General features: G+C 38.6%; 1 protein-coding gene across 4 annotated transcripts in view; it reads right to left on the reverse strand.

Annotated features, from left to right (window-relative positions):
• Window positions 1-1,792: 1,792 nt before the first annotated feature.
• SCG3 (secretogranin III) overlaps window positions 1,793-17,360 on the reverse strand; it is a 29,416-nt gene continuing 13,848 nt past the window's right edge. For 3 of the 4 annotated variants that reach the window (XM_069798244.1, XM_069798243.1, XM_009923657.2), the window contains 4 exons: window positions 12,329-12,412; window positions 11,583-11,711; window positions 9,398-9,478; window positions 1,793-5,147 (listed from right to left, as the gene is read on the reverse strand). In XM_069798244.1, coding sequence (XP_069654345.1) covers window positions 5,029-5,147; window positions 9,398-9,478; window positions 11,583-11,711; window positions 12,329-12,412 — 413 coding nt within the window. In that variant the 3' untranslated portion in view covers window positions 1,793-5,028. The remainder of the gene's footprint in view (window positions 5,148-9,397; window positions 9,479-11,582; window positions 11,712-12,328; window positions 12,413-17,360) is intronic. The other variant, XM_069798242.1, reaches the window with a different exon arrangement.

Here is a 17,360-nt window from a genome sequence, read left to right on the forward strand (position 1 = left end):
CTGACCAAGCTCCTGACAGAGCCACGTTTCACTCCACCCTTCCCAAGAGCGCTGCTGTGCTCATGGGCGGGAGGACCTTCAGGACAAGCCACGGAAGATCAGTGACACCATTTACATCTACTTTTCCTGACTGAGAAGGCCATACAGAAGAACGTGGTTGGGCAGAGACCCACGGCTGCACGCCCTTCCCCACAGATGCAGATTTCAGTCCCACGGCTCACGCCAGCAGGACCCTGATTGACCCACAGCATCTCTGGAGACCCCACCACGTCAGCGCTCAACACGGCATCCATTGCAAAACCATTAGCATAACCCAGCAGAGACACCTAAGCCGTCTGTTCCACACGAGCATCATCCCCCGGGGAGGATTTCAGTGCCGCCATTAACTGCAACCAAGGCTGCCTGCAAGAGGCCCAACCTCGCTGGCCATGGCTCCAGAGCAGGTCTCCGCTCCTCACGGGCCACGGAGACGCTCTTCACAGCTCCCCAAAGGCACACTGCTCAGCACCAGGCCAGAGAGGCCCTTAGCTTTTGCTTCCACTCCACCTTCTTTAGCACTTGTATTTACCAAAACGTGCAGCAGCCGTTCTCCCCCTGCCCCGAGGGGAGGCAGCTCCTTATGGCCGCAGGGCCTCCCAGCAGGCTGGGGGGCCTGATGACAGAGCCCCCGCGGCTGGCTGGGTCTCCTCAGCGGGTCGGCAGCTGCGGGCAACCTGGCTTTTGCCTGAGCACTAATTAGACGGGGTTCTCTTTGTCCTGGCAGCCTGCCGCGGCGCGGGTGAAAAGTTAGATTTCGTTGCGTTTAATTAATGCCTGTTCCCGGTTTTCAGGTAGATGGATGCGGTGCTTCATAACCCCTAGGGCGAATACAGGTACCGAACGCCCGTTTTTTTATGTAAGGGTAAAATACTTCTAGAAATTGCTTTCCTGTGCCTCTGCAAGCTTCTCGCACCCCTTCGTTCGCCCCCGCCGTGCGGGGCGGCTGCCCACACACACACCTCCCGGCAGGCGCCCCATGTCCCCCGGGTCCGCTCGGCCCCAGGGAAGACGGCGCAGGTGAGGGGAAGTGGTGCCTGGAAATAGGGCATCTGTGATACGTCCAGAGTCATTCAAGATGGAGTCTTCCTACTCGGTGAAAAGAGACTCTGAAATAACTAGTGGTTTAGTATCTTAGGCAGGCCACATTGTCATATCATTACTCAAGAATATGACGGTTTTCCTTGCACATCTTATATATTGTTTATACATTATCCTGTGTATTTTGCTTCTCGCTCTGCCTTTATTCTTCCTACGCTTGTAACTATTCTCTGTTGATGTATTTGTACCAGTCCTACAAGGTGTGGTTTAGGGCTGGAATGGGGCAATTTCAGGCAGAAGTGAAGCACACAGCGCAGATAAAATTACATGCGTTGCACCTATTCTGTGGTGGGAAACCTGCACGTTTGTAGATTTGTTTTTACATATTTCTTCAGTCAAAGCTTGAAAAGTCAAAACCTGGGCAGGCTTGGACTAGGATCTTTTTAAATTAAATGTGGGACACATCTGACAAAAAGTTTTCATTTGGGACTCATTTGTAATGTGGCTGGAGGCTACTAAACCCCTGTAAGTCCAGTTAACTCAGCCATCAAGTGCTGCAGTTGCATCTGACATTCTCAGAGCGGGGCATCCCCCTTCCCGCAGACGTCGCGATGAACTCCTATTGCTCTGTGGTGCAGGACATCCTCAAAAACTGGGCAGTGGATAGAAAGGATGCATTCTCTTCAACGCACAAAAGCAGCCTTGTACTACTGTAGCTTGTAGTAAAGTGTTTAATAAAGTACAGTATCAGAAACAGTAGTCTAATAGAAAAGCTCAAAAGGTGATACCATATATGTTGTACTTGTTACATTTTCAGTAATAATTTAGGGAGTGAAGGATCCAGCAGAGATACAAACAACATAGAAACTGATTTTTGTCAATTTAGAACCAGAGATGTGCAGGTGTTGAAAATACCTTTCTCGCAGGAAAAAGGAAAGCACTGATAGAATATGATTTACTAATTATGTACTAACCACTCAAGCAGCAGATGTCCAGTGCTAATGTGCTCCAAGTGTTCCCTTCAAAATAAGGACTGATCTGTAGTGCAGGCTGAAACTCACGTCACTTGGTTTGATTTTAAGTCATAGCCTTTTAGAAAGGCAGGGTGATTCATCAGGCTGGCTGTTTTTACTGTCTAGTTCTGAAAGGTGTGATTTACCGATAGACGTTCATTTGATGTACCAGCAATGAAACCAGTATTTGAAGCATTCAAATAACAAGTTTTATGGGCTTGGGCAGGATGGGAAGTGAATTGCGTTTGAAGAATGTAGCTGAGATTGCTCATCTATCCGTCAGAGAGCTTGCTCTGTTCTCAGCCAGTCATCAGGTTGGTCTAATTGGTCTATGTATGTACCCCAAGTGATGCACAGCAGCAGAGTAAGCACAGAACAAGTCCGAGAACATGCATACTCTGAACTAGAATCAGGTCATACCCATTGTCTGGACTTTTTTTTCTAAATTATGTCACCTATGCTTTGTTGAAGTTAGAAAATTTGCAAAACTGAGAGGTTAAAAAATATTGTACTAGCCTTTTTGTGGACACAAACTGTTCATAATCACAGGTCGCTAGCTGATGACATCTTTCCATTAGTACCAGACTCCTGCATAGACTCCTGAAAGGTGAAAGTAAGAACCTAACTTCCAATGAAAATAAAAATATTATTATACTACTCATTATATTGACAGAAGAAGAAAGTTTGCTTTTTTTTTTAAACGTAGCCATTGGGGAAGGAAAGTTTGACCTTTTTGTTTTTTAAGTGCAGTTCACTACCACTTCCCCAACTGTAAAGGTCTACGGTTAGTTATCTTTCTTCTGATTTCTTTCATAAATCCAAAAGTCCACTTTTCCAGTGTGATAGTCACATAAGAAAGTAAGTCACAAGCTGTTGCAGAAAAAACCTGAGATCTATAGGGACAAGAATAAATTCTGTTCTTTGGGAACATTAGATGATGATGATGATGATGATGATAGTAATAATAGAGGGTTTAGATGAGAACAAATACACTGATTCAAAATAACAGGAATTCTTTTTCCCTAATTATTTTCCGCAGTGTTTCTAAGGGACTATTCTTCAACCAGGAAGGTTACATTGACTACATTTCTGGATACAATTTTTATCTTAAAATAAATACCACCATTAGTGACTGATACTGCAATTCAATGATCCGTATCAGGAGGTGTATAAGCAGGCAGTGACATACTTTTTGTATGCTAGAAAGCATTCATTGGCTTATGTACCATCAGCTTTCAAATTGATATGCTGTTACACTTCATTGCTATCACATTCATTTAATATTTGTTACTAATAATGTTCTGCTGCTAATGTTCAGCTGGTAATTTATGTTTTGCAGGGATTCCACAGCTTACTTCAGTTGGCTAAGAAACATTGCTTAAATCTCGTCTCTCCAACTGTGCTGAGAAAATGAGGAAGGAAACGATCTGCCCATTTGACATTTACAGAATTTTGTGCCGTGCAGGCAGTGCTGTCAGTCAGCATCTCCCTTCATTGGCAGGCAGATACTGACCTCTGCATCAGCTAACATTTTTTGACTGTATCAATCTGCATCAGCTAACATTTTTTGACTGTATCAATCTCAGAAGTATCATGAGTTTTTTAAAAAAAATCAGAGCAGGGATAACCTCAATTATCAATGAAGAACTCGTAAATAAAGAGAACAGGGCTTTCCTGGAGTTCATTTAGACAAATGACTGCTGCAAGGGATAAGTCTAAGGACTTACGTCTTCTGGGACTCAGTTTAAAATTTAGTTTTCTAAAAACTTTAGCTTTGATCTTGCTTCATGAGTTCTTCATACATAAAATTATCCATTCACTTAAATATAAAAGATCTCATAAACCATTCTTCAAAAACTCTCTGAGTTGAGGAAGAAGAATGAGGGTGACATTTTTGTTTTCCTTTTTCATTCTTTAGGAGGTACCAAATTCTTGGTGAATGAGAGCGTATATATGCCTAGAAAATATTTTTCCAAAATAATACTGCTCAACACAGATCAGAAGTCAGTAAACACACCACAGCCTTGATATTCAGAGATGCTGAGATATGATAGGTTCTTTAAGTCTTTCTGAAAAGCAGGACCCATGTTCCCAAAAACATCTCTAGCTGCAAACTCCCCTTCCCATGCAAAATGACTTGAATTGCTTTCCTTTTTTTTTTTTCTTTAAAGAAAGTAATGGCTATTTACACTTGTTATCAGGCTACTCACATCAGGAATTCAACTACTTATGCATGCACAATCATCAAGTAGTGCACCGAAGAGAATGTTTATACATGCTGAATGAAGCAACAATGAGGAGAATACAGCTCTGTAATATGAAAGGCAGTTGCAGTGTCAAAGCTTTATCAGTTAGCTAAGGACACTATAGTCCCAGTTATAGAATACTACATGAAGAAATAAAAAAGGGTCAAGAAAAAAAAAGGTATTAGGATTTAAAAACAAGATTTCTGGATATAAAATCATATTAAGATTAATGAAAACTTTAATAGGTAACTTATTTTCAAATATTTTATTTAGAGAACTGTGAACTATTTTCTAATAATGCCCTTTACATAGTTGCATCTATAGAAAGCTAGTGGAGTGAGAGCAAAAAGATGTAGCATTAAAAGAACTTTCCATCAGAAATGATTGGTTTTTCTACAAAAGTACCAAACACAAATAATAAATCAAAGAGAACATTACATAAATATTTATCTTATCAAATACAAATTCAGTGTCAGAATTTGGCGTTTAGGATTGATTTGTGAGTGTAGGAAAATACAGTATGCAGTCAGTGTATGGAGCACTAGAGCTCTTCATTTCTGTCTAGAAAGTTGTCAGTACAATGTAAACAGAGCATTTCTAATGATATCCTCAAATTAACAGATCATAAGTCACTGAGCCGGGAGTGGGGGAAGCTATACTAGTTTTCTACATTTTTGGCAGCCACTAGCTTTTTACAGGCTGCCATATATGCGTTTAATTACGTCAGCCTCTTCCTTGTCCAGGATGCCCTTGTCCACATAAGCATCAGCTTGCTGATCAATGAAATCTCTCAGCTTTGAAAGATCATAGTCTGAAAAATAAGAATTTGCACAATGAGTCATTGCCATTATACTGCTTCACCTAAGAAACAATGTCATTGCAAAGTTTATCCAACAAATGCAGTTTATCCAACACGAATTCACTAAAAGTGCAGCTTGTGAAAACAATTTAAAAAAACCAACACCTGCACAAAGTCTTTTCATGTATCATGGTGCTTTTAGTATTCAAGAAGAATAATCATCTCTTGCTCTTGACTGACTGCTAACAAATGCTTAAGTAAGAATATTTTCTGGTCCAGAGATTTGATGTTCTAGTCTGCATGGCAAAAGCTGTTGTTAAAACCCTATTATTTTCACAACTGTAATGGATTCAAAAGAAAGTATTAAATTCACTCTTTCCTATTGAAATCCCAGTAAACTTTCCACTTACTACAAACACCTGTAGTGAAAATTCAAGAAAGCAACTTCCTGGAAATAATCAAAATAATTAAGCAATTATTTACCTTGATACAGAACATAATATCCTGACATGAAAAATACTGCAGTGGCTAGTCTTTATGACAGTGTTAGTGTCAAAGGAGTCTTTGACAATCTTTGTATGTCAATCTGCAATACGGTGCTGAAAGACCCTTTCTCATTTTCTGATACATGGTGGCATCTATGCAGCATGATTCACACCATATGCATTAAACAGACTTCTCCTATGCTGGAAAACATCACTATTTTCCATGAAAAGAATTCTACTGCACAGCAATCTTTCAAGCAACATAAAAAGGTAACCTATTGTGTCGTCGGAACTCTGGCAACAGATCCAGTATATTCACACGTAAACACAATGCAAGTTTCAGTTACATAATTTACTGCATAGAATGTAAAGCTTAACTTGTTAGATGACATGTTAGTAGTCTGGAAAACATCAATGTCTTAAGGGTTCATACTAAGTTAAATGAATTAGTATCTTTCACAAGAACATACATCCTGAATTTTTCAGTATAAATTACTTATTCCACAGACAGAACCTTCAGAATACATTAATACTGATTTTGTAATGTAGTCCAATGTATATCATCATACAGCAATAAGTGGAAGGACCTTCTTTCAAATTACATTCTTAACAAAACAGACGATAATGACTTTCTGTCTTATTATGGTTGAGTGACCAAAATTGGATAGAAATAGAAAGACATTAAGAAGCAAATTAATGCTTGCGATCATTTTTATAACAGTATAAGGCAATTTCAAATGAGTAATACAGAAAATTGATATTCAGAACTCCACAATCCTGCAGAGGTGTCCTCTCCATATCTGAGTTAATAGGAATTTTGCCATTTGCTGTACTGAGGCCAAGATTTCACATCTGGTCCGTTACCGGCATTACTTAAGACAATGTAACCTGTTTGTCTTTCCACCCTATCTGAGTAATAGGCACAAATAGTACCTAGCAATTTAATAATAAGGTTGTGAGATTTCATTCATGTTGACAGAATGAGAGTCTCCAGTGAAATATACCATGGAATGGAAATGAATGGAAGAACAAATACTAAATTAATACAGCATCCACATTATTCACATTAAAATTCCTGAGCTTATTTTTCTTCTAGAATAGTGCTTACAACTCTAAGATCATTACGTGGAGATGTGAAGGTTTAATTACTAAACATTCTGTATGAGATTACAACCATTTAGATATTATCCAATTCTGGCTAATTTGTATATCTCATGGCAATTTAATTTGATTTTTTAAATAGAAATTGATAACTGTTAATTTCTAATACTTATTTACAAGCTATTAATTTGGACGAGTAATTATAAAAATCAGCTTTGGTTTATATTCACCACAACAGCTGCAGCATTACATTGAGCTATGAAACTGCTACAGTAAATGAAGTGAGGTCTTATCTGCATATTCAAATCAAGCCATTTGCCACTGCAATTCATTATAGAATTTACTTTCATTCCTACATGGCTACTGTTAGTGTTATGAAACTATAAGCTACCTAGGTATTTTGTGAAAAATCGGAACATGCTATTTGCATGTATTAGTTAAAGGAGTCACAGTTATGTTCTTTGGAGACTAAATACAATAGAATACCCAGCAGCCAATTACCAGTGGGAGCGATGTTAATTTACACAGGAGAGGAGCTGGTCTTAAAGAGCATTGGTTTCAAATATCAAGCCAGGTCTGGGAGATACTAAGGACAGGCCCACAGAGCCTATAGATTGTATATATGCAAAACAAACTTTGGACAGAAAAGCCAGTCAGGCCAAAATCTGGGCTTTTGACACGTTTCTCTTTAAATCATCCAGCCCACTCAAGTTTACTTGCCTCCTTAAGAGGCAATTGATATTTTTAAACTGGGAACATTTCCAGGATCATTAGCTATTGAATGAATAATAACTTCTATTGAAATTCATACAAAGTTAAGCATCTACAAACATTTGCCTGAAGAAAACCTAAACCTCTTCAAGTATATTCAGTGAGTAAAACAATCCATGAGTAGGGGTGGAAAAGACTGGCCATTTTAATACACAAATTACTTTGTGAATCACTTTTCTGCTAGCTCCCAGGTGCTAGCTGGGAGTGGAGAAATGATTGATGAGCACATCAGTACCACCTGATCTTGTACCGAAGAAACGCAGCACAATGCATTCATGGTTAGATAAACTTACCCCGACTGCACTTCCTTTAACATCAACCCAGGAGAACTGAATTAGCATTTTACAAAAATAAAAAGCATGGAAAGGCACAATAAAGGTAATGTGTCAGAAGAGTAAGAACACTATTCTAATTTTGTCGTAACTTACACTCGCTTCAAGGCCCATTTCCATTGTCAGAGGACAATAAAGATGTTTTAGGGCGAATGAAAATCCACCTACGCAGAAAGTGTACAACCTGATGCATTCACGGCAGATAAAATGCTATTGATCTGCAGTCACAGCCATTTTCAGACTGCAGCAGTGCAGGGGAAAGGTTACTATGAAAAGGAGTGAGGGGCTGCCCAGTTAGTATGTGTGACACAGAGAAATAATTGCACATGACTGAGATCTAATTACTATAATGAGTACACTGACAAACAGAAACATTTATTAGAATTGGCAGGAAAACTCTTGAGCAAATATGTATGCCTGCTGCTAATTGCCATCACTGCCATTGTGTGGAAATGATTTGAGAGATGGAAAATTTTTTTTAAAAGCCCTTCCTATTATGGAGTTTCTGTATAGGAAAAGGGATGTGTTGGGCTGTAGGCATGCACTCATCTCTGAAATGTAATTCATATGCACTTCAGCTCACAGAGAGGGTGGCTAGATACCCAAGGCTAATCTCATCTCAGATCTCCCCTCTGCTCAGCTGGTACAAGAAGGATCCTTCTCACCAGGCGCCAGTCATACCCCAGGGATAGATCTCTTGGCTAGGAACCTTCACTTACAGAGTGGGTGATGGCAGAAGACCCAGCAATGACAGAGAGAAGGGATAGGAGGCTGGTTTTATGAAAGAGCTCGAGGGCAAAATTGATATGGATAAATAAAGATCTGTGAAAAATAAGCTAGAAATCCTGCTGCTGTTAGCTCCCTCCCTCCAGCTCTCGTACAGCCCTGCCTCCGAGGAAGAGTCAAATGGTGGGGCAGCTGGTGACCTACCCTGTGCAGCTGCTTCAGTCTCTGTCCCCCTTCTACACAGCTTTGCGTGTGAGAGCTACAAGTCATTAGAGTTGATTTGGGCTATAATCCAATATATTACACTGCTAGTGACATACGTTTGTACCTTAACTATTTATGGCTATGAAACAAAACTCATTGCTGTTTGTGCTGGCATCCGCAGTGCTAGCCAGATGCACTGAGCTTTTCTAGACACATCCAGACATTTAAAACACATTTACCTCACATACAGAATCAAAATTAAAAGATATGTTGAACTAAGAAATGAAGCACCAGACAAAACCGATGTACTGTTACCTGGTGACAGGCAGACCACCATGACTATCTGGATAGCACATGACTAACTTCTACCTGGTTAGTCACTGTGTGTTTTGCAGCCAATGGCTGTTCAGGCCAGTTTACATGAATTTGCCTTAGTTTACTATTTTCATTCATTGATTTAACTTTTACACAACCTGTATCATTTAACACTAACACCACTAATTATAACTGTAATCTTAAGCACAGTTTCACGTTACTATTATTTAATTTATAACATAATGCTAAGTTATACAACACAATTTAAATTACTTGCTTTGTAATGTATATGGTGCCCACCCCAATGTCAAGGCTTTTTACTTCATACCTTCTTTGTTACCTTGTTTGTTGTGTTTTTTTAGCCATTCTATGTTCTTCCTGATGGCTTCCAAATATGCCTCAGCTTTCCCTAGAGGACAGGATGAGAGAGAAATAAGGGACTTACATCAATGATTGATGCAGCTTGCTTAACTGGGTGAAGTTGGTCACAGCAAAGGCAGATTAAAACTATTCTTAGTTTCTGTTTAAAAGCTGAGTGCTGTCAACTTTAGTCAGGCAAAATTCTCACAGATGGCTAGCAGGTTTTGTCTGTGCAAGATTTGTCATCCAGAAACTTAGGATCATGGCTTTTTTGACCTCTATACATAACTTTGGTGGTATCCATAGATACTGCATATGTGGATTAAAGGCAAGCTGTAGATTTTTGATCATCATAATTGTTCAGCAAAGGTGAAGCTGTTAAGACAGCAAGGAATGACTTAAATAAGACTGAGAGCTTTGAGTATCTGCTCATATACAAAGTGTCAGAAAACTCCTCCATACAGTAGTACTAACAGCATACAGCAAATCTAAGACTGGGATGTTCTGGAAAGACAAGTTGAAATACAGCTACTTATATTTACTAAGAAAAAGGATGTATTAAAATTACCATGATAAATCCTTGTTATAGCTGAAATTGTAAAGTGATGGCTATTTTTGGACCAGAAAGCACACAGGACAGAATTAGTTCAAGGATTACCTAATAAGGCCCCTAAGGAAATATTCCAGCTAATGGATTTTGAATTCTTAACTTGGCTGGAGCTTTATTGATGTAATGTTCTTACATTTGTCAGGAAAAAAACCCTGGTGTGATTAGCATGTAGAAGGCTACTACTGCCAACTATGCCTGTCTGATCCCATTAGTAAGTGGATACAGTATTAGATATACCATAATTTTTGAGCTGGCAGTGTAGAGCTAGCTTTAGAGTAAGTCACTCTGTGAAAGAGCAAAGGGCATTGCATGATGAGACAAAGAACTAAATGCTGATCCAATTTAAATTTCTAAAGAGCTATTGGGCTGAACATTTTTCTGAAGGTAAAGGAAAATAACCTGAACCAAACGGAACAGACGAATCTTCAATAGACAAGCAAAATATGTTATTTATCACTTCCCACAGGTATTGAGATGATTTTCCTTCACTGTGAAATTAGGCAGCCATCTTGAGCTATTTTCCTCTTCTATGCGCAAATAAGCACTTCTGGAAAAATGCCACCTTCTATCTGTGAGTGCCTAATAGTTTATATGTCTGCACTGCCCACAGGACTGAACCAGGTGACCAATGAACTACAATCTGCTGTAGCCTTGATTATTGCAATTCATTACTGAGCATGCTGCAGTGAAAACACATGCATCCAAAAAAGTACGAGCATAAAACAGCATCAGTGCAAAGTAGATTATAAGCAGGTTTTTTAACGGACTACAAAACATAGATGCTTATGCTGGATCCTTAGCAATAAGAACCCACTGAAAGGTTTCTGCACCAACAAACATCCTCCTTCAAAAGTTCAGGACTGTAAAGAGGCACACTGTCCTCTGCAGATTTGTTTTGAGATATAGCAGCTGATTTGTACCCCATGGACAGAGCGACTTCAGCTAGTACAGTCTAATGTAGCATGGCACGTGGCATTATGTGTCACGCTGAGGCAACTAGGATAATGGAAGTACTACTGTGCTAAGTTTGCTTATGGAGACACTAACCTACTGTAATAGGTTTTCAAAGTTACATAAAACAGGTTAATTGCTGATGACCCTTAACCTCTGGCAGTGAGTAATACAAATTGCTTCACTTTGCACAACTTTTCAGTACCTTTCTGTACCAGCTTGTTCTAACACAAACTAGAGAAATCAATGGGCTCACTCAGAATATTGAATATCCTGACGATCTGATTTCACTGAAAAGCCATAGATGCAAAGAAGCAAAATCTCTTTGCACTACTGTGTCAAAATGCATTTCATATTGCTCTCAAAAGGGGCTTTGAATTCTGTGAAAGATTATGGCCTTGCTCAGTAAGAGATACAGTTTCATACATTTAAAAGTAAGCAAGCAAGTACACTTCCAAATCAAGCCGTTGTGTGCTGACTCCCAGTAACTACAAACTGAAGATATGTACGCTCACACAATGGAAAAACAATAGGAAAAGATTCCAATCACTTGGAGCATACATATGTGGCAAAAGCAATGGATATTTTGTACCTCTGGGCTCTTCACTGTTTCCTGCTGCATTTTGCTCTTCATTTTTCGTAGAATCCTTTGAAATTTCGTATTCCTTTTCCATTTTAGCTGCTTCTTCCTTCGTACTGTCTGCTTCTTCACTACTCTTGTCTAAAGAAACAACAATAAGAGCAATTCTGTATTAAATGTACCAAAAGCACTTCTAAATCACATCAATATGATCTTTAGGAAGTAAAACATTTTGACTGATGATTGAGGAAGAAACTCCTCGGAGTCTGGCTCAAAGTGGTTTCTAAATGTCATCTCCACCCCAAGCCTCTGGCAACAGGAATGCCTGTTTCTGCTCTTACAAACAGTAGCTGAATACAGGTGACTAAAATGCAATAATATGTAGTTCATAAAGGCACATTCCTTTCTGCAGGGAAAAATGATGGGAAATTTGCATTCACTAGATCCAAAGTTGATAAAGAATGATTTTTTTATTATTATTTACAACTTAAAAAGCATTGATACAGCTTGCTTTTGTGTATGTGCAATGTCTGGACTCCACTGAAGAAAAGGACAGTGAATATACTTCTCAAAGATTGGACAACTAAGTAAAAATTCCTCTCTTGTTGTGTGTTTAGACATCCAAGCTGTAGTTACAGGTCCCTGAGGGACTGTATCTTTAACTAGCAGTCTAGCTTCTAAAGCAATTAGCATGCTTTTACCTGAAAAGGTTAAAAAACCATGTGTTATTCCAGGAGAGAAAATTGTAGAATAAGTACCTGCTGGTAGCTTTGTTCTGGTTTTAGTGGAAGGGTTCTCAAGCTTCTTCTTTGTCTGCTCAGCTATCATTGTATCTAAGTTTTCTAGAAATCAAGGCAAAACAAAACCAAACCCCAGTTATTCTTCAACAGATACGATGCAGAATCTATACTATATTCTCCGCAATACCAGTTTGAATGGTAAGTAGAAATCTAAAAAAACCAATCTTCATCCTCACCTCTGAAGAATTAATAATGCAGAGCCAACACTAAAAGAACAAACTAATAGCTGTAGGGAACGTTGATCAATCTTATTAAAAAAATTAACAACTAAATCATGACAATAGGTGTACCAAATAGAGCCAATATTCATAAAGGCAGTAAATGTGTGTATATATATTCTACTTAAATAAGTCACGTAAGTCACAAAATATGGATAACAGTATCTGTAGCAATTTATTCTAATTTAATTAACTTCACAAAGTATACAAGACTATGAAATATGTGCCTCATCTTGGTGGGAAAATATTATCCCAAACTGCTTATCTGTCTGGATTTTATATGGTTTCATTAGAAAAGAAATGTAATACAAGGTTTTAAATTATGTTTAGATGAAATAAATATGTAAATTGAACTGATCAAACCAAGTTCCTGAAGTCAAGCATTTACCTGAAAACCCAGAAGGCAGCTGTGGCCATGTGTACAGCTCTAGAAGTCTATAAAATGTTTTTCTATGCAAATTTCAGGGCTGAACTCATCTAATTTGAAAGTAAGAGCACCTTTTCATCGAGACGGATGCTTCAGATATAAACATTGTATGCTTATGTGGGAAAAAAAAAGTCCTTTTGACACAACATTTAATAGATATTCACAAATACAGATCATCAAACAATCTGCCATTTTTCTTCAGTGATATTATGGACATGGTGTAGAATTTTCTTTCCCTTTATCAGCTTTTTTTAAAGGTTCATTTAAACATGGATCCAAAATTTGATAGATGTCAGCTAGTTGGTGGAGTATTTTTGAGAGACTTGGTTTTGAATTGTCAATATTCCCTTTATTTAAACAGCTAAAATATTCAGTATGAGATGTGGTAACTGTGGCAGGATAGATATTATAGGGCTAGTAAATATTTTAGATCATATCTTCTGTGTAAGGCCAACATTTTATCCATCAGCTGGGAGCATCTTTTTCTATCAGAAAGATATTCAGCACTGAAACCTAAAGATTAGTTTTTTAGCAAGCACATTTCTCTTCATGGCAGATCACCATAAGCAATTCTGCCTGCCATCTGATGAGAAATCACATAATCCTGTCTGCCCGAGTCCTCTATATCATAAAATTAAAATGTAAGCAGTTTTTGTTGGCTCCCTGCCTGATTGCACCCTGTCAATTCTACATCGCATTAGCGTTTTTTTTTTTTTTTGTGAAAACTATTTTCATTTGGTACATATCCTTTTAATGTGATTTCTGACCTTGCCATATGCCCTAAACTAAACAGGTCTGGGCTGGGTTACAAGCTGGATCAGACATACTGATGAAGAAAAAAAACAAGCTAGAATTATAGTGGTGGTATTGATGCCTCACTAATCACTTGATCCAAAGCTTATTGAAAGGACCATAAACATTCCTTTCAGCTGAGCTTAAGATACTATTTTTTATCCTGAATCAGTACCATACTAGTATTCCAGCAGGAATATAAGGATTTCTCTGTTGCAAGAGGCACAGTTTTTAGGGTAAGATTATACAGCTAAGAACTTAAAAACCCTTTGTAAATTCAAGTGAATAGATTATTCTCCTTCACTAATTCATGCAAATGCAAAAATGTCACTGATTTTAGACTTTAATCCAGCAAAATTATTAAATTAGGCTTAATTTTAAGCGTAAACATAGTATTTTAAAGTAAATAGGAGTATTTAAATGTTTAAAATGCCACACATGTAAGTGCATTGATTTGTAAGTGCCTTTCATGTTCTGTCTTAATGCATTTAGGCACTGCTGCAGTAAGCTTGCATTTGCAGAAAACAAAAAGTCTCTACCACAAGATGGATTTATAACCCGCTTAAACATCTTTAGATTTAAATGTCCGCATACTGATAATATTTCCAAATGTTTTTGTTATGTTGATAGACTGTAGTGTTTAAAAGTTGTACACATATCCACATACAGCACATGCTACTGAAGGTAATAGGATTTATACTCCTCCATTATTCAGTTACTTCTATAAATCCCATCAGGAATTCTACAGTTGCTCTGAGTCTTTTGATTTGGCTAACTATTTCATTTGAGTTCAATATATGAGTAATAAACAAAATTTATTACTACTTTGTCATGTACAGTAACATAGTAATATGCATGGTTTTCCAGCCATATGCATTAAACAGCTACATCTGTATATGAAGTATAATATGGCAATGTTGACCACTAATGATCCAAGCTTTGCCACTAAATTCAGACTGAATATGATAACAACTATATTCCATTTTCAAAGCTTTATTTTGTCAGTAAAGATATGGACAAGTTTATATGACGGGCCTTTTAATAAGGACTACATTTTACAGGAGAAATACTGAAGCTGTCTTGCTAGCTGGATGGCACATCAACATGAATTTCAAGATTGTATAAGCAGCTGTATTTTCGGTGTGACAGAGGAGTTAACCATGTAAGCCTGTTCATGTTTATGGGGATCATCTGGTGTACCTACATATGTATCATAGAGAGAATCCCAATTCTTCTTGAACAGGATTTATTGCCCTTTTTTCCCCTTCAGAATTAATGTCTTTAACAGCTGGTATTGTTTCAAAACATGTTTGTACTTGTCATATGTGGCTAGGCCAGGGCTGAACAATGTTTGCTCTGAGTTACACTGATGGAGTGAGTCATATTCTCAGCTGAGATGTGCCTGGCCAGCAGCTAAGCAACTGCATGTCGTATCTGGAGGTCTAACAAGAATTGATTACTTTTCTGGTATCGTTTCCCTAGCAACGTAATTTTTACAGAGGAAGAGTTTAGAAAGGTACTGACCTTTCCACAGAGCTGGCCACTTATTTGAAATGGCACTAATTAAAACAACAGAACAATAACTACTGAGCTAATGGAAGTGACCTCCGTTGGTAAAATAGGTCACTCCTCTGGCGGCCGGCTTTCCGTGGAGCGGTATAATCTCATCGCTTGAACCAGACACCAGGAGTCAGAAGATCTGGTTTCTGCCTTGCATCACTTTCTAACTTGCTCTTTGATCTGGGATGACTCACTGAAGCATTCATGCTGCAGGAGGGCTCCTATTTTGAGTAGGCATTCTGAGACGTCCTAGGCCCAGTTTCTACAGGCGCTACACACCGATAGATCCTATTAATTGCATCTGAAAATGCAAATTCCCAGCACTTTTGAGACTCTGAAGTCCTTTGAGTTGGGCATCTAAAAATCTGAATTCCGTGAAAGCAGAATGCTTATCTTTACTCTGGGAGAATGCACTGCAGTAATGTCCTTTAAATCCATGGAAAAAGATACTACGTGAAAAAATATTACAAATCAAATTACTTTGTTCTTATTAGAGAGGCACAAACTAATGCACCCATCTGAGTATTTAATGGAATTGGTAATGGAAGACTGAAATGGACCCTTCTCTATAGATAGAGAGATTCACGGTGTTTTCCTGACTCTTGCAAATTTTCCTGCAAAGGTTTTCTCATCTGCATAATTGTCTTGCACCCGGGAGGCAGTTTCACATTCTATCCTCATCAAATTGACTGAAGCTGAGATTTCATGTCATTAAACTTCCGCAGAAAGACCTGCTTTGCTGTTCTGTCTTCATGCAGCATAGAGAGGCTGTGTTTATTAAAGGAGAAAAAGGGATGATCATGGTACCTGAAATCAATCTTAACAATAGCTAAAATATTAGCCTACTTAATGAGTTCATACACTACAGCAGCTTCAGCCAGAAAGCTTTGTGCTGATGACTGCTTGTATGAGATGCACATATTTCAGGCATTAAAAAAGCACAGTTCTCCCAGGGCTCTTCTGTCTCCTGCAGTAGATGATCCTCAAGAGTTTGTAAGGCCTTTTTCCATCTGTGACAAAACTCAGTACATCTCAGTATTTGCTTGTGACTATTCTGTGGGGAATAGCTTACCTGATTAATTCTTTGGCCAAATCCTCCTTTTAGATTACAGGAGTGTAGGTCCAAGAACTGTCAATATCCAATGGGCAAATGTAGCCAAAAGCAGAGTTTGACCTTTAGTCAGCTCGTATATGTATCATGCATATGTCACATAAACTGCTTAAACTGTGACAAACAAGAGAAATCCCTCCATTTTGGAATTACAGATGGGTCTCAGCTTTCTCCAGCTGAATCTCCTGCGACCAGCAGATCTCCTGGTCCTTTCTAACTCCCTGCCTTACATGTCAAGATACGGAATTTTCTTTTTGAATCTTCCTGTTTGACTGATTTGTCATGATGGTGTGTCTGAAGCCTAATGCTGCCATGAGGAATGACATGTTAGGTGACAACCCCCAGGTAGTGGCATCACTTGTAAATGGATTACAGGCAAGATGGTCAGTGGTTTGAAATAAAACCAGCAGCAGTATCACTTGGGAATCAGATTAAAAGCAACTCAAAAAGTAAAACACAATTAAATAGATGTGTTTGGAGGCGAACAAAGCTCTGACCAAGTCTCCTTTATTGTCCTTATTAAATTCCCTACCTCACAGACTATTTCTCAGATTTATCCTTTCAGTATTCTACAGGCATTTCCTTTGTATTACTCCAGGTCTCCTAGAGCTGTGTGGTGCAGTCCTTTCCTAATCCTTTCCCATCCTGAGGCTGCTACATGGCCTGTGCACACACTTTAAGTATTTTGATAACATGCACTTCATAAGCACGATGGTTTGGGACTGAAGCAGCACACAGCCGCCTCTACTGGAGGAGTGGGATGGAGCTTAGTTTTGAAAGTTCAGTGACACCCTCTTTATCCCACACCCACAACATCATCTCAAATCATAACTTATGGTCTCAGTGCTCAGCTGTCAAACAGAGAGATACTGAATTCAGAAA

The sequence above is a fragment of the Haliaeetus albicilla genome, chromosome 12 (assembly GCF_947461875.1).
Source record: "Haliaeetus albicilla chromosome 12, bHalAlb1.1, whole genome shotgun sequence".
Classification (NCBI taxonomy): domain Eukaryota; kingdom Metazoa; phylum Chordata; class Aves; order Accipitriformes; family Accipitridae; genus Haliaeetus; species Haliaeetus albicilla.